Here is a 26,643-nt window from a genome sequence, read left to right as displayed (position 1 = left end):
AAAGAGAGTCCTAACTGCATCTGCCATGGTAGCTGTCAGTTGAAAAGACGGAAAAAATCCTGCATGTCCTACACACAGGGACTGTACAAGAGGACAAACTGTTAGGGGACCTCTTTTGCCACGGACAGCTGAGGAGGCTTTTGTGCTACCCTAGGTATTGCCTGCCAAGGCAAATCCCATGATTGGAGACCATTGTACATTTCAGGTCAGGAACATTTTCCATGGAGTCTTGGCAGTACCTTGAAGTAGTTCTGAGTATCGCTGTAGCATGGCTTGCAGAAAGAGCCCGTTCCTCCATGCAAGGGTAGCTATTGTGACTTCAGCGATGCTCCCGTCTTTCTCTGGCACCTTCTTCTCTCCTTTTCCTGCTCCCCTCTGGGATGTATGTATGTCCCCTTGCCCCCTCTACTCCATCAGCTTAGAAACTGCTTGCCTGCTGCTGGGTTTGCTCCAGTTGTCACCCTCTTTCCAATGCAAGTGGCTTGTTCTAGCAACTCTGCAGGGCTCACAGCGTGAATGGTGATGATAAAGGATAGGTGACATCAGATACATACAGGCCTTGCTGCCTCATATTAAACTGTTGCACATAGACCAAAGTGCTGGCATGTAACCAGGATAGATGACATTTGGGCAAGATGACCCAGAGCGGGAAGGGTGCCCAGGCCAGGCCAACACGAAACAATTGGCGTGGGATAGCGGGAGGACCGCCAGCAGCAGAGCGGGCGGGAAGGCTCCCGTATGAACCTGAAAGCAAACAAACTCACTGCCAAGTAGCGCTACTCCTGCTCCAAGGAGGATCACTTATTGCAGTTTGAATTATTAGCTCATTTGTTGTAGTAAAACACTGTGTGGACACAAGGCGCTGTGAGGACACCAAACTAAAATTACATCTGTGTGCAAAAAAAGGCCCAGGAGTATATTTGTATGCCTGCTTTGCTATGGAACTGTTATTCAAAGCACAATATAAATCATTATGTAAAAATCAAAATACCTTTGGTCTCTGCAATGTACCGGACATCAAAGCACAAGTTCAGTAAGTTAAGCAGAATTGCTAATACTTGATGCTCAAGTAGATCTTCCGTAGTATCTAATTTATACTGCTCTTAACATATAGGGCATTTGCTTTGGCAAATGAACTTAGCAATGTTTTGTGCTTTCCCAGCGCACAACCATTGTACTGGCTCAGTAAATCACTGAAACAAAATCACTGCTTTAGGGGAACCTTCCCTTCTTTCTCCATTTGCTGCACCTTCCCAACTTAAAGAAAAAATTAAGTGGAATAATTTAACACCTGGACATTTTTTTTCTGCGTCATCTGACCAATTTAAAGTAGCTGTACAAAACACTAATCTAAAATCCTGCATTGTAGGATAGGGAGTCTTGGTAAGTAACGATAAGCAACCTTTTTATGTGTGACTGGGGCTTGAGACTGTCCCCAAGCCATGGACTTGTTGGAATCTGGGGCCTCTTTGGTTTTCTTTCAGGCTTGAAAAACACACACTGGGGACTCTAGCATATACACATAAATCTTGTCAGTTAAATACAGATTAACGGGAATCAGCGGGGAGTAAAAATACTTCATTTTTTTTATGGTAAACACCATAAAACATGAAATACTTAACTTCAGTTTTATAGCAAAAACTAAGTCCTGCCATCCCCACCCAGCACTCGCTTCCTTCTTTTTTAGGCATTTGGTTTTCTTTGCAGCTTAAGTATTATTCCTAGTAAGCAATATTCTTTCCCCATACTTCCCTAAACTATATACGAAATACCAATTTCATATGCTCTCAGTGAAGTCCTACTCAGTGAGTTTTACTAACAACTTCCCAACTAATAGTGTTTTGATGTCTCAGTTTGTGTTCTCTGTTACAGAAGTCCAGTCTGATTTCTTAATCTTTGCAGAAATGGAAAGGGATTTTTTTGTAGGATTACACCAGATGGTGAGAAAAAGGAACAGAAAAGGACATAAGGTAATTTTCTAGGTAGTCTAACAGGTCCGTAAGTCAAGGTGGCATATGCTTGTAGCAGCTTAAGACCTAACAGCATAAATCTCTCGCATCCACATAAAGTTGGGATCCTTAATACCCATATCACCTTTGAAAATGCTGTGAAGGATTTAACAAAAATGCTTTTGGTCACTTAGGCCAAGTTAAAAGATTGTACTCGCAGCCCACCCACTGGGACACAAAAATGCACTGCTTCAAACCTCTGTGCAGGTAATATGTGACTACAGAGGCTGAACTACTTGGAAGATAACCTCAGCTATGCTAGGAGAAAGAAAAGCAAAGATAATGGAAAAGAAACAGCTATAATAACTATCTGTAAGCACACGTGGCCTCTACTTCAGCACCCATAAAACTTAAAAGGATAAAAGAAAAGGAAATTGCTTTCAAAATAGCAAAGACAATTTTATAAACATTTCTTCTTATCCTTTTATACGGTGTTGGAGTTGTTGCCCTGTTTCTGGTATTAGGAGTGCTGTGTGTATTAGCTTTTAGCGAGAAGAGAGGTATAAACCAGGAAAGTCTTCCTTCTCTTTCTGTTCTAGCCTGCATATGCCCATGCAGCAAAAGCGTACATTTAAAAGTGTATTTTTTTTTTCCTTAAGCAGCCCTATTGAAATGGTCACTCGGCTCTTCGACCAGCCCAAGGGTGCCAGTAGTATTGTCCTGCACATAAAACCAGCTTGCACTGCCTGGGCTACATTTCATCCTGTCCCATGGCTGTGAACAGGGGTCTGTCCTCGTTCTGAGCAGCTGTGTGGCTGTACAAAGCAATGATCCCATTTGAAATCAGTGAAGAAATCCAACAGTGACCACAGTGGCTTCCCTGGACCAGGCTTAGGTTTTGCCCTTTTGCAACCAGCATAGCTTTAGGCTATCAATAGCTTTATAGCTACTGCAAGTTACTTAAGCGAGGGCATAGTTTGACTGTCCTTCCCTTGGAATGCAATGCCAAGTTACACATCCGTGTCCCTCCTAAGGCTTGTTTCCCTCCCAGAGTGGTACCAAGGCTCTTTTCTTTTAACTGGATTGGATCCCAAACCCAAATCATGGTGCAGCCCCAACACGTTCCCGGGAGGAGCCAAGAGGTGCCGCAGCTGGGAGCTGCTCGAGAAACCCCAAGGGCACTGCGGCACCTGCAGCAGTTTTAAACATGTGGAATGAAAACCTGCTTTGCTGCCTAATATGTATCTTCTTAAAGAACTTAATGGAACTAAAAGGAGGAATTTGCTGCAACCTAAGAGTCATTTGTGCCTTTGAAACTCATCCTGAGTTTTGCAAACTTTTAGTCATTTTAGAAGAGCTGCACTCAATTCAAATCCTGAATTGCACTGGGTGTAAATTGTTTCTCTCCTAGGAAAAGAGAACAATGGTGTGTACTTCACAGCTTTCAGCTGCAGATTTCACCCTGGCCTCAACATGAGCCTTGTATAAATTCAGAGCTCACCAATTGTTACGGCTTTATCAAGAACCTTATTAGTGATCATTAAAAATAATCTTGCTTAGAAGGGGGCTGCTGTGTGCAAAGCCCATCTTTCCTATTTACTTTGTGACTATTAATGTTTTTTTTTAATGTTTATACATTAGTGCAAGGAATAGTGTTAGCATAATTCTAGTGTAAAATAAAACCAGCTGTATCCATTATAAGTGCATTACTGCCAGGAACTGTAAATATGTTTATGCCTGATAGCCTTTTGACTCAATAATATCCTGCTATCTCTGTTGGGCAGGCAAGTTTTTAAACCAAGAAAAGACAGGTTATGATTTTCATAACCAAACTGTGTTTCTTTTTGAAGTATGTTATCTAAATTCAAATTTTAAGAAGGTCATTAAAAAAATCTGTCTGTGATTTTAAAGGAGAACAATTGAAATGTCATCTTCAAAGTGGTGGCAAGAAGGTACAATGTGCACTAAGAACAAGTAATTCCTCCCAGATATACACATACGCAGACAAACCCTGCCATATCATACCATACAAACAATTTTAATTGTGTAGTTACAGTCAATAACCACTCCTAGTCAGAACATTTCTGCATAAAGAAAATTGTGATACACTTATAAAAACAGCCAGCTGTAACAAAATAACTGGTGTTTTCATAGCAATAAACTCATAAAAAAGAAATACACCTTTATACAGAAAATTTATACAGCTGTAGCTTTAAAATTGATTGTAAACCAAAGGAAGACACATTGCAAACATCAATTATTTTCACATTAATTGCATAAGTTTCTAAGGTGATCTATTAGTTTTATTTACCTAAGCTTATTTGCATGATAGTAAAAATTGCATACAACAATAAGAGTGAAGCTTATAGTATGAATTGCTTGGATAACATAGAGCACTTTTTATAGGCAACTGTGTAAAGCACATTTTCTCTATTTAAAACTTTTAAGACACTTTGTTTTACTGCCCATCAAAATACATTTATAAATAGAAAAAAAAAATCAGTATGATAACAAGAGAAGCAATATTACATTTAACGGAAACTTCCAAAAAAATTAATTACAACATGATGCTGCAGGATCTACAAATAAATAATGAGGACTAAATTGTGTTTCACATTTTCTTTTTCATTTTCTTTAAAACCATGTAACAATGAGAATGGAAAAAAAAATACAGTGACCTTTATTTCCAAAAGAAAACAAATCTGAATTACGGCAGTGCCATATAATACAAGGCATTTGTTGGCATATGTTATCTTTAAACTGCATTCCACAGTCTATAGTTCTTTTGTAACATACAATAGAACAAGAGTAACAAACTCTTTTTATTTTATTTTTTTAAATAAATGTGAGTTTCCAAAGATCAAGTGTGGAGTGCTACAGTAATAATTAAAAAACGAGAACAAAACAGAAACAAAAAACAGTAAATCACAAAAGTTGTAATGCTTGTCTGAAGGCTCCAGAATCAAAATCACTGGTATCATGCTTATTGGGTACACTCACAGTGTATCCAGTGAACACAAATTAATATCAAACAATCCTCAACGCTTCATCTGTTGCTGCGAAGCAGTTTGTAAAACAGAGTAAAACATCTAGTGCAGTCTGCATTATCCTTTTTTTCAACTTTTGTGCAAGTTTTGGAAGATTCATTGGCCAAACAATGAATAATAAAGGTTTTTGACAGAACGCAAGATGGAATTTTCATTTCATTAGTAAATACCAGTGGCACTGTTGAAAGAAAATAATACTTTTAGATCAGTCTTTCAATTCAGCATTAATTTCTGTGTTCCCTTCTACCGATAACTCTTCTTCTAGTTTAACTGAAAAAAGCGTGTTTGCATTTTTGTCTTGGATGCTGTCTTCTAAATCCTTGAGCAACTCTTCTTCCTTGTACTCTGCAACATCCACCTCCAAACCAGAATTGTCCTTCAGCTTCCCATGGTGCTTGAGATAGTATCGCTGGTTCTGAAAGAACTTGATAATGGTGTACTTGGGCAGGTCAAGCTGAGCAGAGAGAGTCTGGATTGCTTCTTCATCTGGATACAGGCCTACATCTTGTATGAAACTCTGTAGAATCCCTAGGGCTTCAACAGAAATCTTTGTTCGCGGTCGGGGTTTCTGACGATTTTCATCCTCAGATTCAGCTGGTGATGCTACTGTCGGTTGCCTTGGGGGTAGTCTGGGACCTGGTTGCTGTTGCTGTTGCTGTTGCTGCTGTTGCTGTTGCTGCTGCTGCTGCTGCTGCAAGACAAAGCACAGCAATTTTTTTGTACATGTATTCTTGCTCAGATTTTGCGTTACCAAAAAATCTGGGGTGGGGGGAGTGGGGAGGAATTGCAAAGCTATAAACAAAGGCCTAGTAAGTTTAAAGAACAAAAAAGGGGGCGGGGGGGGAGAGAAAAAGAAAAAAAGGCCCATTATTGGTGAACCAGAATTAAAACAGGAGTTAGAACTCTCTGCATACCTCGCATGTGTCTATATGTGTGTGAGCAGAGACAGGGGATAAAGGGACTGTGGGATACGGACAGAGAGGTGGAAGGAACATTCTGGCTTTGTCTGACTGAAAGCGCCGATGACGTGACATTGGTGCGGTTTAGCTGACAAATTTTAATGAACATGCTCCATGAGTCAAGTGCAGACAAGACAAAATGCTAAGTAGGTGACATAGTATAGGATTAACTTGACCAGCTTAGCCAGAACTGTAGCAAGGGCAAAGTGAGAAAAGTGCCAGATGAGGGCAAATGCACAGGAGCTCTGCCAGCAGCAGCAGCTGCTGCCCAAAAACAAGGGCTGCAAATCTCTAGCAATAGACAGGCTAAGGGACTGGGGCGATCAGGGAGAAGGAGAGCATTTTAGCTAAGTGCGGAAATATCCCACTGCTGATCTGACCTTAGTATGCACTGAAGTCTTGTCAAACTTGCAAACGATACGACAGAATGCGTTAGCTGGAAGCACCTAACGTCGCACTGTCAAACCCGGCCTCGGCAAGGACAAAGAGATCTGGAGGTAGGAAATCTGTATTTCCCCTTCTGGCTCTGACCTCTCTTGCCTGCGGTCTCAGAGAGGGTCTGTCTTGCCTGTGTTCAAGTATCCCAACGTATAAACAGGGAACAAACATATTTACCTGCTTCTGTGTTTGTGCTGGGGATTATTTAGTTAATATTTATAAAGTGCTAAGATGCAAAGCTCTAAGTAAGTTGCACTATTATTATTAGCAGGGAACATGCTGCATTCCAAAAACTCGGGCAATAAAAATGAGCCAGTATGCACATCAGAAGAATACGATAAAGCAAATCACGATGTAAATAATTAACAAGAGCTTAAAATGAAGTTTTGCAAGCATGGATTCAGAAATGTTCTTAAAAGGTGAGGCACTGAGCCCTAGGGACAGAAATGTTTTTCTCATCTACCACCGGAGTACAGCAGACTATAAGATCATGTTTAAAATCAAAAGTAAATTTATCAGCTACTGTTTTTGTTGACAATTCTTTTGCTTCATAGCACAGGAAGCACTGGTTAGTAAGATATTTTGGATCAGCAAATTTCTTGTCATATGGTACAAACCACCAGTTATTATTAAAAAACAACAGCAGCAAAACAAGCAGTTGCTATCACTACATTTCATTTCCCTTTGCAAGTCTCCCCTCAACATTTTTTTGTGTCGGTAGTGGTTTCCAAGCTTCCAGTTGCAGCTCACTTGCAGACCTCAAGAAGCACAAAATACTGTACAAGTAGTATAAATATTGGAGGAATTATAATTCTGTCCACTTTGTAGTACCACTCATAGTTGTGGAGACTTCACATAGGTCTCAACACCCGGTTTAGAAGCCACTGCTTCAAGTGATCTTCTTATTGTAAGGTCTGACACAAATGCTAGTGGAATTAGGGCTCTTGCCTCATCCCTATTCACATCCTTTCATGTTTTATGGTCTGTGAGCAGTCCCATTCAAGGCTTCAATCCCAAAGAGATTCAAGACTACTCCCAGCACATTAAATTCTTACAAGACTGGAGGCTTTGTACATACAGTTTGAAAACTTGTGTCTTAGCTACGTGTTTATGCATCTACAACAATTACCATGTAGAAGAGCAGAGACAAAACTCAGGCCCAATCTCCCAATCCTTACTCTCTACAAGTCACATTAAGAGATTACAATGCAACTGCTTATGTGAATAATATTTGCGAGATCAAACACACAACTTTTATCAACAAGGCAAGAAAATCTAAGTAAGTGGCATAGTGGTTGAATGTTTATACTGTGCATAACCTTCTCCTTTTATCCCCTTAAGAAGCGATTTTATTAAAAATAATGTACATTTTCAGACAAGTGCTGTTTTATTACTTAATATAGATCTTTTTCTCTCTTTTTGCTAAATCAAACAGCAAGTTTCCAGGCTTTCACAATTATTTTTGTACTTGATATCCTAAGGGATTGTCTTATTCAGTTTGCTTTATCTTTAATATACACTCGTGTTGTTTCTGGCTGCAAGATAACTCTATCCTTCCTAGCTTTGTAAATATTTTTCTGTATAGGTAATACAAATGATACACTGGGTCTCCGCTGAGGTTGGGAAAGGACGGGGTACTATCTGCCCTTTAAGAGGGAGCAGTTAAAAGGCTGACCTCAGGTCTTTTGTGAAAGGGGATTAAAGAGTCCCCAGCTCAGAGAGACAGCAGTCCGCACTGCTGACCTGGGCTACAATATTTAGCAAAACAGCCAGCCACGCTCCCGGTTCATGGTGCCCGTGTGAGCAAAAGGTGGGCGCAGCCCCCGGAGGAGGGGGGCACTGCTGGGGCTGCCCCGGAGCGCGGGGCGGCCGTTTCCAAGCCCCGTGGCGTGGATCCTGCATCCCCTCCTCTCTCTCCCTGACACGGTGCCCTTGTGCCAGCTCACCTGCGGAGCAGCACCCAGCCAAGGTCCAGCGGTCAGCAGGCCTGGTAAGAAAGCGCCTCTATGCTCTCCTTTCCCAAGGGTGGTGGGAGAGGGGCTCTGAAGGAAAAACAAACAAACATTGACTCATCCCAGCCTCGGCTGGGGTTAAAGTGGGATGAGGAATCCCCTTCCCTTCACTCCTACCCGGGTGAGCCACCGCTGTTGAGGGTTCAAGCTTAGCTTTTGAACAGCAGCACAACAAGGTCCTCCCGCTTTGCTGGTAAGGCGTTTGACAACCGGTGCCAAACACCTCTGCCTTTCGGTCTTGACGCCTGTCTGGCCAGGGACAGCCAGCACGGAGGCCTGCCCTGCCCGGCACGCAGCTGCCTCTGTGCCACCGCATTCACGCACGTCTGCGAAAAACCACCGAACCGAAACAAAAACCATGGGTGGTTGCACGCTCTCCTTTGAACTCTGGTGGCGGACGGCAGTGTGCTCTTATCTCGTACCGGGAGACCTGCATTTAGCCTGGCCGGGAGGAAAGAAACACTAATTTCCTTTGCTCCGTTTAAAGCTTTATTTACTTAGCGCTCTGCGGGATTGGCCAAGGTAAACTAACCTGAATCTGTTCTGCTGGCACATGGATAATGTGGGAAGGCCTGTCACCATGGTGATGAACTGCATTGCTTTCTTGTTCATAAATGGCATCGCGTTCAGGCTGAGGAAGACTGAGGAACCTTCGGATCATGGAGAGATTCTCCCAGAGGGTCCTGTTCTCTGGTGAGGGATCTTCTTTCCAACGTAACAGCTCACAGAGCCACCCCTTGAAGATAACACCAGCAAAACATTAGTTTTTTTCCTCACTTCACGAGGGGCAAAACGAGGGTGAAATGTGTATTTTAGAGGCGCTGCGTTCTCTCACACTCTTCCCCAGCAGGAAGGGGCTTTCACTGTACAGGCTGGGCTTAAAGCAAACACCGATACACTGAGAGGCTGCTGCGTTATTTCACAGACCCTCGCCAACCACCAGCGTTTTGGAACGCACCTTCCCCTTGGTCCTGCACGACAGCGCTGTTGGTTGTTTGCTTAGAAACAAACTGGTTGATGAAGGCGGAATCCCTTACACGCTCCCCTCCACAGGACAGGGGTTTCACTGACGCCAGTATATTCTCTATGCTGCCTATTTTCTTTTATGCAAGGCTACACCCATCTGAGGGCTTCAACACCATGTTTCAGGAGCCGGTAGATTGTGTGCTGAGCAATTTTTAAAATCCTGGTACTACTACTCAAAACGAGAAAGTACTTCAATTATCTGCCTTGGCTGTAGGGCTGCCTAATGTCCATCATAGCAGTAGAGGAGCTCCCTAATGTCCTTTTAAAAGACAGGAATCCTTTGATTAGATGCAGTCAAGTAATACCTTCTTCCTACCTGCTACAAGTAGAAGTGCCTCTGCAGGTGAACTTACTTCAAGTGATAGATGACTACCTGTTTCAGGATTTTTCTCATGGACCCAGAAAAAAACAGTCTCTCAGTTTTACGTACACTATTACAGTGGGGGGGAGCAAGATACGTCCAAGATTCTGATACACCCTTTATACCATTTCCACATCACAGGACAGCAAGTTGCCCAAGAGCTTACCTACCCTAATTCAGACATGGTTTTGGGATACATACTATCAAGTCACCTACAGAGTCCCCTGCAAGAACTGCAGTGGTTGCTAATTTGCTTCTAGACAAGACATATAAGTTAATCTTGAAAATTTAACAATTGTTTTCTTACAACTTCTTAAAATTTAATTGAGGATCTTTTTCTTAATTGTGCACTGGTAGTTTTAAAAGAAGAGTACAAACACTCTAGCTAGCACTGTGTGCATCAGCAGTGATTTTTTTGTATATTAAAATAATTTAGAAACAAAATATCACATGTGTAAAACATGCATAGTTCCTTTCTTTTAGCTTCAAGGATCTGTTTTCAAAACTAGGTCCATGCAATTTTATTTCTTAATGCTGTAGGAAAGATAATTTGACATTTTATTGAATCAACAAATAATTTAAATGTACAGAAGCTTTTAGATCCTTTTTATATGTACTGGTAGTTGAAAAATGGTTTAGCCGGACTAGTTTACTACTAGATACAATAGATACATAGATACAATATAGATACGTATTTTCTTGAAGACATTCATATCTTTAGCTAACAGTTAATAAATGCAGTGTAAAAATATTGCCACGATAGGAAGAGGTGAAAGTAAACAAATTATCTTAATGCATTCATATTGTATACGAAAATATTTAGTGAGGTGTGTATAAAAATTTGAAGTATGTTCTCCTGGATATAAGTGGACAACTGAACAAATGACACAGGAGAAAATGCCCCCAAGAAACAGAACCAATCAAAATGACAAATGTTAGAGAGACGGTGGTAGCAGAGCTGAGAAAGCAAAAATTTAAACGGGGCCAAAATCTGCTGGGTGCTCACTAGGTGTGCTAGGAAGGGTGGGGAGAGGGAGGAGAGCAGTGGCAGCAGAAGAGGCCCCCTGCACCCTGGGGATGGAGCACAGCCCATTCCTTGACCACACATTGAGGGTGGGTGCCAGGTAGTGCCTCAGGGTTTAGCAAGCCGACTGGGAAATGTGGCCAAACGCCTTCATACAGAGCACATAACTTACAGTCTGTCTCAGCTGGAATCATATGGCATATTTTTAAAACAGTAGCAAGGTTCTGTGGATTCTCCCTCCCCATCGTAAGGCACCCTGGGATGTCTTAGCAGGTTAATCTCCTTGCCCCTAACAAAATCAACATGTTGCTCATGGTTCTCTGCCCACCTTGCTTCCACAGGGATACGTGCTGGATTACGCTCAACAGCAGTATTAGTTTTCTGCAGTGAGTTAAAAGAGGTGCAATCAGAAGACATAGGTAGTTTGTTGGGGATGGAGGAGAGAAGAAGATGAAGAGAAACAAATCTAGATCTTTTAATTGAAATGCAGTTCTAAAATTTTTGATTAAAAAACCCCCCCAAACCCACAAACAAAACCCCAGCCTGCCCCGAAGCATAAAAATTGTCCTTTGGCTGTCTGGAGTCTGCACTGCTTCACACTGGACCTCGTTCTAATGGTGGTGAAACAGAGAGCAGAGCTAACTATCACAGCAGTTCAGTGAATGTCAAAAAAAAAAAAGACAAGACAACCTGTTCTCTCCTATGGCACCTCCCTAAGGTATACAGATAGACTGGAAAAGAAATTGCATCATGCATTTAGAAGCTGCACATATTTTGTTCGGTGACCACAAGAATCACAGATCTTTTTGGAAAAAAAGACAGTAGGAACTCTTTTTAAATGTCCAGTAGTAAAAGTAATTCCTAACAATCACATTTTATAATGATTAAACTTATTTCACACAGTTTTTCTTAACTAAGAAACTCCTTTTCCCCTTATTGTCCTTTCTGTTTCTGTCTCTCCTAGATCAGACCTTATTTTTATTAATTACTGATGGCTAACATATTTCCAGTATTTTTCTATCAACTTTTGCACTGACATAATACTTCTAATTCCTTATCTAAAAATGATTTGATTAGTTGTAACCTGAAGCATGTCTCTGCTAGCCTTTCAGGGAAGCAGCGAATTTGAGATCCCCAAATCAGATGCTTCTGACACGGTACACAGAATAGGCTGCTATTCTACTAAAATGTCTCCTTTCACTGGGTTCATCAAGTTTTTAAAGAAGTAGACATACTCTCGTGAAACATATGATGGGCAACATGGAAACAACCAACTGAATTATTCTAAAATTACAAGGATAGGAACAATTTTTTGGTCTTCATGGTGTATTTCTGAAAATATTTACGAAAGTTGATCTCCAAATATTCTCAGAAGAGATAGTGAATGGGCAGTAACAGAGGCTGTAGGGGTTTACTTAGTTAAGAGACTACAAACTTTATACCAATATGCCTTCTTTTAGTTCAAAACAAACCAACCAACCCATAAGTATTTCATTTAGTTTCAGGTTCAGAATTCTGCATATGACACAAAGCTCATTCATAAAAGTCAGCTAAATGAGAATGTATGAAATGTTTTTGTAAATTTCAGGAAAACTGATCATACAGACTTTTCTAATGGTGAATTTTAAGTTCTGTAAAACTTGTAAGTTTTGTTAAAGAAGTAGGAACTGCTGCAGTTAATGCAGTTGAATTTATAAGTGAACATAACAAGGCTGATTTTTCTCCTCTTACACTCATTTAGGTCTAGAGCAATTTCTGCCTAGTTCAAACAATTTATTCTGAAGGAGGACTTGGGCCACTGTTTTGAGGGGGGGTGGTGGTGTTTGTCTTTATAGTCTTACAGGAAGTGGAAAGGACCACAAAATAATAAGGAAATATTTATAACTCAGATTAGATCACAACTGGTTTATACAGCATATATAGTACATAGTCAAAAAAACAGCCTTAAAATAATTAAGCTGATATATCTGTGCAGCAAGGCAAACCCCCCAAAACTCTGTAATGACATTGGGAACAACCTTGATTTTAAAACAGAGTAAATTTGCCAGGCAACATTACACTGAATATAAAGAGAGTACAAAGCAAAATATAAACATTAGCCACATGTAAATATGTTTGGAGAACTTTCAGGATGTTACTACTTTTCAAACTGACAAAGTTTAATTTGACACCTTCTGTTCTAAAACCTTTGTTTCTATTCAAAATCACGCCTTTAGCTGCTATCAATCACTATGCTCTCCCTATTACTTAAAATACTGGCATGGGCCCTGGATAAGCTGAAAATGCCATGCAGATGAATTCTGAGATAATATGTTCAAACCTGTTATATACAACACAAATCCTGTAAAGTTATGTATTGTAAACCTACATTTATTGGGAACTAAAAGTCTTAAATCCATCTGCTACAAAGAAAATACTGTTATGCACTTTCAAGTAACCAAGTACCATCTGCAAAGGTCTTGCTACAGTAAGCAAGAAAATGGTGAAAAAAAAAAAAGATGCTAAACCTAAGATATTTAAAATAAATAAGAGTCTTCTGTCTGGTTTTCTGATAGGGATTTAGTAAAGAAACATAAGACATTAGAGGAAAAAAAACTGTGAAAGCCGAACTGCCAAACTATTGCAGAAAAAGCGCAAAGAGGATAACTGCCAAACATTAGACTCTGCAAGACCCATGAGCATGCTTATTTTAAAGAAAGCATCTATGCATTTTATCTATGTATCCAAATGCTATTTTATTCAGTCTGACCTGTGCTGTGTTTAAATAAAATAATCTGCTCTTTCACGTAGAGTCTCTAACAAACCATTTTTGCATCCTGGTTTCTTTCTTATTTAAAGGAAAAAAAAAAAAAGATAATTGAAATCTGCACTTAAGGTGTAAATACCAACCCTAACTAGATCAAAGAGGGCAGCGTTACAGTCATGAAACATGTTCTCTGGGCAAAGCTTTCCAAATCAGCAACAAACACATCTAGTCTGGGAAGAAAGGGCTTCAAGGTGGAGCAACTGAACTCTTTTGTTTGGTGAATTTGTTACAGTGATAAAAATTTGCCAAATGATGAATATTTCTTACAGAATAACTAACAAAGACGCCAACATTTTTTAGCAGAGCTGTAATTTGAATCTAAGAAGGCAAAACATTTTAGAGTATCAATGCTAAGATATGAACAGTTTTTCTTTGGTACAGTATATCTAAGATTATTTTGTATCATTCTCTGGGGCATATAGTGTAATAAAAATACATGGTGTTAAAAGAAATCAGTCTAAATAGGGAGATATTTGATACAAACATTTTAGCAGAAAGCGTGAATTGCATTTCAGCATCTATTGTGAACAAAGACTAAGTACATAATCCATTAAACAGTACTTCTAACTCAAAAAAATGAGTATTGTAGACTAAACTAAAGTAGGCATTTTGAATGAACACATTTTCAGCAACTAACTCCAAAGCTAGCAATTTATCATTCAGCAAATAATTTCCTACTTTTAAAAGAATCTGTAAGTGTTACTTATGCTAATGAAGACCGTTTTTAATCTGCCCACAAACATGCTAATAGAGGGCAATTTTTTTTTATTTACAATGCTGAAGGCACTCCAGTTTATAGAACAGAGATATGAAATTACACTTGGTAAAATGGGCTCTTAATTGTCTGAGCAACCCAAATCCTTCACCTTTAACACAAAATCTTATAGACAAAACAAAGGAAAGAACTCATGAACTAAACTTTAAATATTGACTTTTTCCCCTTCAAAAGTCATCCAACTTGCTTTACAAATCTCACTTTTGTTCCAAACGGCTGCGTTCATCACAGATATTTCCATTTCTTTTCAAAACAAAATCCATATATAAAAGAGAAGAAAAAAGGCTGACATCACCACTACAGTATATGCATATAGTTTTAGTCTTTAGTATTAAACTTGTAAGCTGCTCATTGTACAGAAAGGTTGCTTTTGGAAAAGTCATAATACTTTGAACAAGATACATAATGGTAGCAAAGGAGTACTGAAAGCATTTTAAATTATTTACTAGGTTAAAAGGGTGAAATGGTACTTTAAATACATCAAATTTCATCATCTGGGCCATTTTTTGGTGGCAAAGTGGTATTGATCTTTCCAAATGCTTAAAATTAACTATTTCCAGAAGGTCATTATTTGATTAAAGGCATTAAAGTTGAGGGCAAGAAATGATGCACTTTGTCTTCTTTCCCATTCAAATAATAATGTAATTTAATCAGAACTATCCTTTCATGTCCTGTAATAAAAATGTTTGTCTTAAGATATTGTTCTTTACCTAACATATTAACCTTTAAATGTTATGAAGTTCTTAAGAATAATCTCTGCTTAGAGAAGATTTTTCCATAATGCAATGAAAGGATCTCCAGCATTTAAATTGATAAGGCCAAATTTCCCCTACACATTGATTGGAAAATGCATTAAACCCTTCAACTGAGATTTCTCACAGTGTTCAACAGGATCGAAAATTCAGAGAGCTCTGAATCAGTAAGCTCATGCATTGAGAAGCAAAATAAACAAACGTCACTTCAGCACAAACAAATAAGACAAGTTTAAGTAACAATGGACGCTGCTTTAATTTATCTGGGAAATACATTTTGCATTACATTTCTATTAGTTGGAAAAATACAGCAGGGAACACCCACCGCAAGGTAAAAACAGAGCATTTAACTCAAAATTTGTTTTCAGGCTGAGATTACTTAAATTTGACTTCTTTCTGGGTGAAATACCTGTGGGTTCAGACATGGGAACAAGCCTAGATGACACAAGCAGTCCTTTTTAGCTTTAAATGTTCTTCTGGAATTTCCTGACTGCAGGAAAATTTATTCTGACTGCAGGTTTATCTTTCCTAAAATACATAAATTGTCCTGGTTATCTCCTATGCAAAGCTGAGTAGACCTAAATGCTTCACAGAAGAACTGAAGTCTATTAAAAGAAAGGCCACTGGATATTTTTATAAAATTTTAGGAAAAATAATAATCTACCAGACTTAGTAGTTTTTGATACTGACCAACACATTTGTTAGTGAAAATCTTTTCAGTTGAGCTTATATTTTCAAGTAATTTTAAGCACTGACTTCTGTGAGGCACATACTTCCGAGTAATTTTAAAAACTGCTGTGAATGTTCAGTACTTTGAGATTTCCTTATTTTTCCCCAAAACCCATGTATCTTTAATTCAAGAAGCAAAAGCTGGTTTTCGGCCTGTTCCAGAAGATGAGTAGAGATACCAAAATACGAGTGCCTCTTCTCGAGACATGGCCTGAAGCAATAATAAATGTCCCCAGAAAGTTGGTTGCCTTAGTATTTTATTTACACTAATCAGCCTTAAGTTTCGGGCTTTGCCTTTGAGCATTCCCCTAAATCAGGGAAAGTCTGAAACCTGAAGCTGTCCTTTATCTCCAGATTTTCTGGTTTATCTATTTTATTGGCTTTCATTACTAGAACATTGAAAGGGGAAGCCAGATGTGAATTTTAAGCAAATCTGTATCTGTCATCATAATAGATGAGATTTAGCAAAACAAACAAACTGAAAACCCCACAACCTCATAGGGCTTTTCAGAAGAAAGGTAAACCTCACTAGCAGGAAAAACGTCCTTTGAAGAATACTGAAACAGATTATGCCATTTCCTTAAATTTCTTATCCAACGTATTATTCAGCTACACCATCTGCCTGGATGTTACCTCCACCTCTGCTCTGGGTTGTGAAAAACAAATGACCAAACAGCTAGCAGTGGTACTGATAGTATTTCACTGCAATTTTTTTGTGATATTTTAGGGGAAAAGGATTCGTGATGTCTCTTCTTCTGTCTGCCTTTTCTCCTCTCTCGCTGTAGCACTTAAAAATTAAATATTTCTATTCTTGTAAACATCCAAACAAATAAATAGGAAAAGGAAACTTGCCTAAGCAACCTCCAAAATTCAATGACAATCAGCAATAAGTACAGAAACAAAATGACCTGGAGAGCTGTGGCCCTGCTCCCACAGTCTCATCTGTCTTATTAGATGTCTCCTTCTACCTGGAGCCACGGTGAGTGGCTAAGAGCCAGTGCTGCCAAAAAACTTGTCAGATTAAGGTCTAAGGCTCTATCAAAACTGGTGTGTTCCCTGTTTATGAACACCTGAGATGTACCACCAGCTCATGGAAAGAAAAAACCTAACCCATAACTGTGACTGAAAACATAAATATCATTACTTTTTAGTTGAGTACAGAGCGAATTGAATAATCTAAATGAAGGGCTTCTCCCAGGGTTGGTTTCTCTGCTCTCAGCCTCCTCCACCTTTCCTTTCCCTTGTTCAAATGTATCTTTTTTACAGTATTGCCTTCAATTGCCTAGCAATGATAGATAGGCACAAGCCCTAATCAAAAACATAATATGCATGCCTTTGAAAATCTTACATAAAATGCAACTACATTCATATGTAAAAAGAAGGAAAAAAAGTAATAGATGCAAAAAACCAGCGTGTGAAGCTTTATTCTGCCTTCTTCTACTCCAGATTCTTCCTCTTTCACACACACGATTCAACTGGCATTGTAACCGTGAGATACGCGTGACAAAAATGGACTTAACAATAAAAAAAAAAAATCTAAACAAGAAAAAACAACTGCTAATTATTAAATAAGTCAGTCTTGGTCTGGTACATTACTTTTTATAGTACAGACATATAAAATGGGTCAGTGGGTTTCACAGAGGGTGACTGGTAATATATGGTCCTTTATCTTCTAAGTAGAGACAAGTACTGATTTCACTGCAATTCCGATGCTTCCCTTGAAAGTAAACACAACCCTAAATCCAACCATGACCCTTAATAGCCCATATTTATTTATTCTTAAACATGCAATCAATTTTTGTATGGCAGCTGTATCTGCAGTTTAGTTAGAGTCTTTAATAGAAAGAACCTGGCAATTTTAAAAATCTTTTTTACTACTATCAATTTACAAGTGAACAGCAAATGTTTATTATTAAGTTGCTTACAGAGATTTAACATTTGCTTTGGGGAAGGACCTCCAGTAAAAAGGCCACAGGGCCAAAGTGTCACTTCCGTAATTACTTATATGTGTGTATATCATGTTGTTAGATGTATTTTTTTTTTAAAGATTATAATTTCCCAGAAGGAGTAATTTAAATCTGTGGCTTCTTGTTTTTTTTCTTTCCAGAATTCATTTTGGATCCGGGGACAATATACCACAAACTGAGGAATCACAGGCTCACAGATATTTGGACTTCATTGTAAATTCAGTTCAGCTGACAAGACGTTCCAACAAGCAACATCATTCCAAAACATACACAGCTCAAATCCGTTCTCAGACATCCCTTCACATTTTTATGGCCTAACTAAATGTTTTCATATAGGTTTGAATTAGACATTTAAATATTCTAAGAACATTTATTTTAACTTGCCTCTTGCAGTTCAGCTGGCTTCTGTGGCTCTCAGTTTCACAGTGAAGAACACTTAATGCTCTGATAATGCCAAGGGTGAGGGGAGCCTTAAGGGTTGAAAAGAAACATTTCCCCAACTTTCCTCCAGATTTTGTTAACCACAGAAACAGTCAGAAAATTAATAACGCCCATTACCTCAATGCAGTTTAAAAAAATCTTTAAAATCCACACCTGTGAAAAACAGATGCCACCCAGCAAATGAGAAGGGAGCAGCCCGAAGCATGTATCTCACCCATGGAAAAATAAAGGCAATGAGGCCCTTAGAAAGCTAAAATACCCTTACTTGTAGTATGGTTGCTTGGGGCATAGACTTAAAAGAATAGGAAAGCTGGATCAAAAGGGAAGCTGGAGAGATCCAGTTTCTCCCTCCTGGGTGGGAACCAACACAAGAGTGTTTTCAGGTAGTTTGCCGTCAGGATGGGGACAACAACAGCGACAAGGGAAAAGCTCCTTGAGAGAGCAGTACTTAGTGTTAGACTTTTCCTCACCGGCCAAGCAAAGTGCCAGCCAAGCTGAGCCCCAGCCATATTTCCAGGAAACAGCTTCAGCAGCAGCTTCTGCCCTTAAATCAGGCACTGCATGGAGCAGGCACGCTTCTTCCTGCCCTGATCCCTTCATCCCATTCCCCAGGTGAAAAGGATCAATCCCTTTAGTTAGACTCTCTCCTCATATCAAATAACAGTAGCAAATGAGTTCTCAAAGGTGAAGCAAACTGGCTGTGCCAAAGCAAAAATAAAAAGAATCTCATTTAAGCCCTTCATAGCTTTTTTTTTTAAAATAACTGATTTTATACAAACAGCGGAAAGTTCCTATATCTGTAGAGTTTCCTCTTGCATGTTACATTTACTAGAGATGCTAAGCACCAGGCTCAGCAAAATACCTAGTCACCTACGGAAACCCGCAGACGTAACTGACGCGTGTGCAAATCCTGCTCAGTCGGGGTCCAAAACTTCAGGGAATTCTGCTAAGGCCCACTCAGTCCAGACACCTTTGCTTTACAAAGATCCTGAAAATGATTTTCATATGCTTCTCAAATGCTGTCCTGAAGTAAGGGAACATGATATTTCACAGGAATAAAAATGAGATGACCACTGAATAACAATGTGTTTTCAGATAAAATTTGACAGATTTGGAATCAGATAAATATTTGCGAATTGGAATTTTTCCCCACTTAGCTAGCTGCATGCTTGCCCTAGCCTATTTATTATATGCCAACACTTTGGGGTAATTTGTAACCAAAAATCTGAAGCTTGACTTAGAGGTTACATTTAAAGAAAATAAAAAAGTGGACACAATGAGAAATTATTAGGAACAGTGAAATTAAAAATTATCTGGAACAAAACATAGTCTCCTTTCTCACCTTGCATCTAGAAATGCTGTAACATTCTTTCAGGTGTAGTGTGTTTTGAATTATCCAGTTTAACATTAAGGGAGAAAACGCACATCTATTATTTCTTACTCCTTCCTTTGCCCAACAACCCTTCACCTGAATTGTAATTGGTCACTCCTTTAACAAACTGCTTCTCGGACCGTTACTGTATATTTGTGTTTGCATAAGATGCCTTTATTCTCTCCCGTAATGTGTTTAGCAGCTCTCGTTTTTTCAGGAGGAATTTTACCCTGTCATTTCCTGTTTAGTTACGGGTTGAGCTCGCTTTTGTTTTCTGCGCTGTTTACTTGGTACCCCGCTTCCCCCACTGCCAGGAACCACGGGCTGCTCTCTAACTACTCAGCCTCCTCCTCGGCTTTGGCACTACAGCTTTGTTTTCATTTCCATACGTCATTAAGTCTCGTACAGCTTGCTCAGACTTTTCGCCCCCCTTTTTTTTTTTAATAGGGCTTTAGTTTCGTGTTAAAACACCGATATACTCAATCTTCAAAAGCCTCTCGAATCAGTGATCTGCCCACAGCAGGCACGAGCAACCTGAGAAATCAAGAACATGGCTCTTTTCCCAGCTAAATCCGTGTCGCCACGCGGGGAAAGGAATGATGTTTCACCCATGAAGCTGGCAGCACTGGTGTCCAGCCCATGGCTCCCCACCACCCCCAAGGGCATGGGGTGCCCATGCTGTGCCCCACGCACAAGGGGATACTTGTGCAAAGTGACTGCATGTGGGGGGGATGTACCTGGGGTGGGACTCCGGCATGCATGGGACAGCGGTAGGACAGGAGAAAGGCAGATGGAGCGAGAGTGGATGGTTTATACGGGAGAGGAATGGGGTGGGAAAAAGTCAAAGGAGGGCTAAGAGGAGAGCTGTAACAAGAGAAATTAGTGAAGGTGGTGAAAGGAAAACAAAACAGAAGGTGAGGATACAGAAAGCAGGAAGAGAGATTAAGAAAATCCATCCTGCCAGAAACAGCACCTCTTGTCAGGCAGACAGCAGGTGCTGCCTAGGGAAGAGCTGATTCATGCATCTGGAGTGTAGGAACCGAAACACCTCGACCTAAGAAAGAAAAACTAAAAATAAAAGACTCAAAGGAGGTGGGAGAGGGTGCCATGCTTTTTTCCCTTTGGCAATTCGGTGCTTCCCGACTGCACAACATTTTTCAAATAGTTCTGTGAAGAAACAAGAGCTGGATTTCCGGACCCTTGCAAGAATCCTGACTGTTCATTTCAGCGTTCTCTCTTCCAACACAAGCCCTTCCTGCCCTCCTCCAGACTCATTTTTGAGACATCTGCAGCCACAGCACCTCCAGGGCTTCAGCTGCACCTCCAGGACGAGATTTCCCCTTTGTTCGGGGTCTGCACGGACACCGGGGGAGTCCGTAAGAGAGGTGGCACTGCCATGCAGCGAGGGACACTGATGGCACACCTACAGTGACCCACACCAGCTCAGCTCTGGGGGACTTGTAATGCAGTCAGTACCTGCTGGCCAGGTGGTAAGAGTGCGGGTTTTTAACCCTCTCTGCAGCAGTCTGGGGGGCTATCTATGAAGCCAAATTTTCTGCTACAAACTGTGCCTTCAGTGGCTTTCAAAAACTATTCTGCTCACCTTCTTCTGACTGACTTTGAACACTGAGTCTTTCCTCCCCGTCTCCAGCACTTTCAATATTGCCACTGCATCACAAATCACTGGCAACGGATAAAACAATCTCTTTCTAAAGCTACTTTTTTTTAAACCTCCCCTGGAAGCCTTATTACAGATCAGATTTGATGAATTTCTATCAGATGCACTGCACCACTCCTCTTGCCTGACAATACCTGCCACAGCTTTTGGGGAATCTGCTCAGTTGCATTCTGCACAGTTTTTTTTTTTCCTTGCTGCAAGAATTGTTTTAGAACCTTATAATGAAAACTTTCTATCAAAATTGCATTAATTTCTTCTCTGTGTACGAAAAGTAGCCAACAGTGATCTACTAAAGAGTAGATAGTTTCAAAAAAAAAAACCTTACTAAGTATTGAAGGCTGTTTAATTATGGCAAACTGAAAAATTAAACTAAAAAAATGGATTTATAAAAAAAGCAAAACAATTTACAGACAACATTTAGTTTCCAAAAAACTAACCATAATCTGTTTTCATAAGAAATACTGGAATGTTTTAATTTAAAAAAAAAAAATCAGTTTTGTATTTGCCAAAATTCTAAACACTTTGAGGATTCTTTTTTAGAAAGACTCTTTTCCCCAAAGGAAGAGGTAGAGGGAAGAGTTAGCAGTGAGACAAAATTCGTGGTGAAAAACTTTGGCAGCAAATTTTATTTCTGCTAAATTTAGGTAGCAGTGAAGACTACAGTTTTGGTTAGAAGCTCTTCTTAAAGCGAGGTGTTTGCTGGCATGTTATTTTGGAGAACAGCACAGTAGGATGACTTCTTTAATAAGTGGGCATAAAACCCAGAGATTAGAAAATCTCAGAGTGAGAGACAAAACCCCCGTGCAATATCTCATTCCTTTGCCAAAGCAAGGAAGGTTTTTAATAAAGGTCATGGAGAAATAATCTCCAAAGACAGCACTGTCTCGTTCCCCCTATATGTTTACTCTTTCACTCCTTTACAGTGAAAGGCAGACCTTAACACGCGCACACACACACATGCACACACAAAAGGAAACAACAACCAAAGAGGAGGGGGGGAGGGGGGGGAAGCCTGAAATTTTAGTTACACCACATGTGGTTTTCATTTGTGAAAAATGAACAAGCTGTTTGTGGTTAAACTGTCTAATCTGCTGTTATCAATCTAGCGCTGCATTCAAGATTTACAGGATACATCAGCTTCTGTGCCACATTAGCTGTAAAAGGGAGAGGGGGTGGGAGGAAAAAGGAGGAGGAGAGAGTTTATCCTGAGGAATAATATTTCCAATGCAGCCACACTCACACTACATCTGGTTGTGCTGGTAGCGGCAGTTAAATTGAAATATTTCACAGCGTGTGTCAGAAACATGCAGAATGGTAATTATGACAGATCTGATTAAGCCTGAGTGCCACTAGCTCCCTGGCCAGCTCCGGTTGTGCAGGTGTGACCTTGTGCGTGCCTGCGTGTGTAAATAAAATTAATTACAAGCGAGAGGGCGAAGGCTTCGGTGACATCACAAAGCGGAGAAACTCCCAAGGGGGAGACCTAATGGAATATTTTCCCTCAGTCTAATAATACAGTTCATATTGACTTGAGGTAATTAGTGGGATCATTAAAGCAGTTTTCCCGGCGTATTTGGCTGCCTGATCAGATTAGTGAAAATGTTCTTCAGAACAAGCCCTGTGTGGTCTGCCAGAGAAGGAGGAAATAAAAAGCAACAAAGCATATTTTGGAATGATAAGCAGCACTGGACTTTTTGCATAGCATTTTGCAGGGCTGGTCTCAGGAGCCTGGGCGCCCAACTCTCCTGACCGATTCAATCTTTCATCCCAGGCGCACGTGCTCCCGCTGCGCGTCATCTAAGACTTTTTAATTTTTGTTTCTCTATCCTTCAAAACTACGCCATCTCTATCCCTTGCTGCTTAAAAAAACCCAAACAGATAAAAGCCTTGTGGAAGCCCTAGCCTTAGAAGAATTGCATTAAGATAACTGAGGGAAGGAAGAAGAATAAATATGTGCTCAGCAATCCTCCACTTCTCCCCAAAAAGCTGTCAGAAGATTGAAGGCACTGGTATGAGAATTAGTAACATTTTCATTTCCTAACAAGCTTACCCCAGCAAAAAAAAAAAAAAAGGAAAAAAAAGAAAAAAGTTTAACTGTGATATAAAGTCTTCCACAGGAACAGAACACAGAGCCCTAATCAAGAAATGGACCATTTGTTTAAAAACAGTCTATTGAGCATGCTCTACCTTGCAAATGGAATATGCCAAGCTCTGTCACAGATGGCAAGCTTTGACAGTTCCCATCCGTAGCGTCGATACTCGACAGTTCAGCACAAGATCAGTGACATTCTGTCTCATTAGAGCCACGCTAATTATCACAGCTAGTTTCAGGGGAAACCATGTGTTGCAATGGTCAATTTGAAGGAGTCTGTGCATCAACAAACTGGTAATAAGGATCAGACACCTTATTATATGACAGCATGCTGCCTATGATCTGATTTACTGAATCAGAGGTACTGAGGCAACACTGAAGCCTGATGGGTTATGGAATCGCATGTACACAATGCGGATCTGAAATATGCTTTCAAAATAAAAGGGAGCTATATAGAAACAATACAAATAAAAAATTTTAAAATGGTGAAGTTATAATGAGGACTTTTTTCATTTGTGATTAAGACATGCAGAGATCTTCAAGATCTTGTCAGCCAGTTTTATCTTTAATCAAATAATATAAGATAAATAATTCAAAACGAAAACTGTAAAATTATGGATTATGCTAAATTATAATTCATTCCATACTCTGATTTTTCAGTTTCAATAACATGTACCAAACATTCCTTATGTTGTGCCGTCTTGCTGTTTTAACAGAATTTTATATTTTGTAAAGGGCTTTCTCTGCTTGGCTCTCTTCTTTCATTTGTATATTTAATGACTTAAACTTGTACTTCTCCTAGCTTCTCCCACACATCCCTTCCACCGGACAAAAATCACCCAACCAAGACCCCCCCTTTGCCGTTTCTGGCCACCTGCAGGGCTGCATACTGCCAGGCGCTCAGCAGTCCCAGCCCCAGGGACGCGCTGCAGGCTGAGGCCGTGAGAGCATTCACCATTCACTCCCAACCGGCGCAGGGCAGGTGCGCACCGCATCCCTCCAGGGAAGCTCTCCTTAGGGCTCAAATATACAGCCTTTCCTGAAGCTGCTACCAGTTCTTTAAACGGCCTCTATGCGGGCTGTAAGCAGCGTTTGCACAGCTCACGCTGCCACCCGCCTGGCTGGGGACCTCTAGCCGGAGCCGACTTGACCCCACATGTAAAGCATGCTCAGGAAGCACACTTTTTCATCGGTGTGTCAACAAATCCGGCCTTTTTGTGTTGAAAGCTCTGCCTGGCCCCAAATTGCTGCTTGAAGAGGCCAATATAATCCCCTTACCACTTAAGTATTTTCCTTTCTGTACCTTTTTCTTTGGCTTGAACTATTTGAGGTTTTAATGCTTTTTTTTTCCCCTCTATGCAGATTTCTGTGGGCAATTGCACACTGATATGAACCACCTTGGAGATTTTAGGGCAGTTTCTCTTCAGTGCATCTTTGTTGATTCAAGAAGTTGCTGTCTACTTTTTACTAGCAGGAACCCAAGATTCACTGAAGTCAACCCAATCCACCAAGGTCATACCCATAATGTGGGATACAGCCAAGATCAGTGCCGGTCCTTCTCCATGTCTACCCAGATCATGCAATAAGCGAGTCAACTGAACTCAATTTTTCTACCCCCTTTCTGAGAAAGAATTTAAAAAAACATTCATAAGGAAACTTCCTGAGGCTTTAACCTTTATTTCTGCAAAGAGATGTCATAAAAGAAATTAAGACATGGGGCAGAGGAAGGACCTGGAGCACTCTAAGCCCACATTTTGTTCCCGCAATAGCAACCCAAAAAGCTCCTCCTCTCCAACCTGGGCGAGACAGAACACACCATGACTCTGCAACATGATATTTTGTGAAAGAAACAAATCAGCTCTATCTGCCAAGTTTCACAGCTTCACTGAACGACATGCCGCTTTATGGGGCAATTCTTGATTGCACGCAGAAGCCCATCTTGCTTTCTCAGTTCACACTCTTCCTCTCCCATCCCTGCTGACACCCGATCCTGTCCTGACTCTTGCTGCTCATGGCACCTCTTCAACTGCCAGAGCAATCACCCCTGGGTAGCGGAGGGGGGAGGAAAATAAATTAAAGAAGTAAAATTAAAAAAATAGAGGCTGTTGTGTGGTGTACTTCTGCAGCTAATGTTTTCTAACTACTGTATCTCGCCTTCCCACAAGGGCGAGGGGTTTATTTCCAGGTGGAGCTGTGAAACAATGGCAGACCTCAGAGCACGTTTTGTTTCCACCTCGCGTCTCCCCGTGCAGTATCCCTCCCCGCTCCACAGAGAATCCATTGTACGCCGAGGGAGGCGGGGGGGGGGGGGGGAGAAGGTTTTTAAGCCAAGATTTAAACCCAGGAAGTGACTCAGCTGCTCTGAGGGAGACAAAAGCAGGAGAGGACTTCACAGAGACATGGGATGACAGGCAAAGGACCGAGCCCCCTCCTGCCCCCCAGGCTGGACCCTGCTGGGGCAGCCTGAGGTGCAGAGCCCTGAGGAAACAGCTTTGGGAATAAATTTCAAGCCCCCTCCTCTTCAAGCCACTTTGTTACCAGAGGGTTACTCTTGGTGATAAAAAGGTTTCTTTCCCCCTCGCTGGAAAATAGTTGAATAGATTGTTCTATATCTGCAGTAATGGCATGTTACATCTTCGTGCCAGATCCACAATACTGTGCTTGTTCAGTGTGGGAAGCTGTTTAAAAATGACTTTCCTATTAGAGTATATAGCTTAGGCTCTAGATGGAAAAAGCCAGATCAAAGATATAGCATTTATAAAACTGCTGGTTAAAAAGATAAAAGTGAGATAACAGACATCAATTTTTCACTATAAATCTCTGGGTTTACTACAACATTAAAATTTCCAGTAAAAGCAGGGTTTTATATACCTGAACTCTAATGGCCTATTCTGAAAATATTTATGTCAGGAAAAGCATGGTATTTGCATGCCAAAAGCAATTTTAGTGCCAATGTTTAGCATTCCCTTCCCATTTAACTCCTTACCATCTACTCACGAGTATCAGATGCTCTGCCTAATGCCTACCGGGTACAGCTCCCCACACAGCCTTTCGGAGGAGGACGCTCCAGGTGCGTACTAAGGCAAAAAGTCGAACAGTTCTAATAAAATACAACTGCACAAGATGCTTCCCTGATGGCTTAAGATGGAGTCTCTAGCATGGTCTGAACCACTGATTTTACCTCCATGCCTTGCATGTGAAACTACTCATTTCCA

General features: G+C 40.4%; 1 protein-coding gene across 9 annotated transcripts in view; it reads right to left on the bottom strand.

The window, feature by feature from the left end:
- Positions 1–3,968: 3,968 nt before the first annotated feature.
- SATB1 (SATB homeobox 1) overlaps positions 3,969–26,643 on the bottom strand; it is a 93,968-nt gene continuing 71,293 nt past the window's right edge. For 4 of the 9 annotated variants that reach the window (XM_069772050.1, XM_069772059.1, XM_069772042.1 and 1 more), the window contains 3 exons: positions 8,938–9,141; positions 8,340–8,435; positions 3,969–5,687 (listed from right to left, as the gene is read on the bottom strand). In XM_069772050.1, the coding sequence (XP_069628151.1) occupies positions 5,202–5,687; positions 8,340–8,435; positions 8,938–9,141 (786 nt within the window). In that variant the 3' untranslated portion in view covers positions 3,969–5,201. The remainder of the gene's footprint in view (positions 5,688–8,339; positions 8,436–8,937; positions 9,142–26,643) is intronic. The other 5 variants (XM_069772074.1, XM_069772102.1, XM_069772084.1 and 2 more) reach the window with 5 other exon arrangements.

The sequence above is a fragment of the Haliaeetus albicilla genome, chromosome 2, assembly GCF_947461875.1.
Source record: "Haliaeetus albicilla chromosome 2, bHalAlb1.1, whole genome shotgun sequence".
Lineage (NCBI taxonomy): Eukaryota > Metazoa > Chordata > Aves > Accipitriformes > Accipitridae > Haliaeetus > Haliaeetus albicilla.
This window is presented reverse-complemented; position numbering and strand designations above follow the sequence as displayed.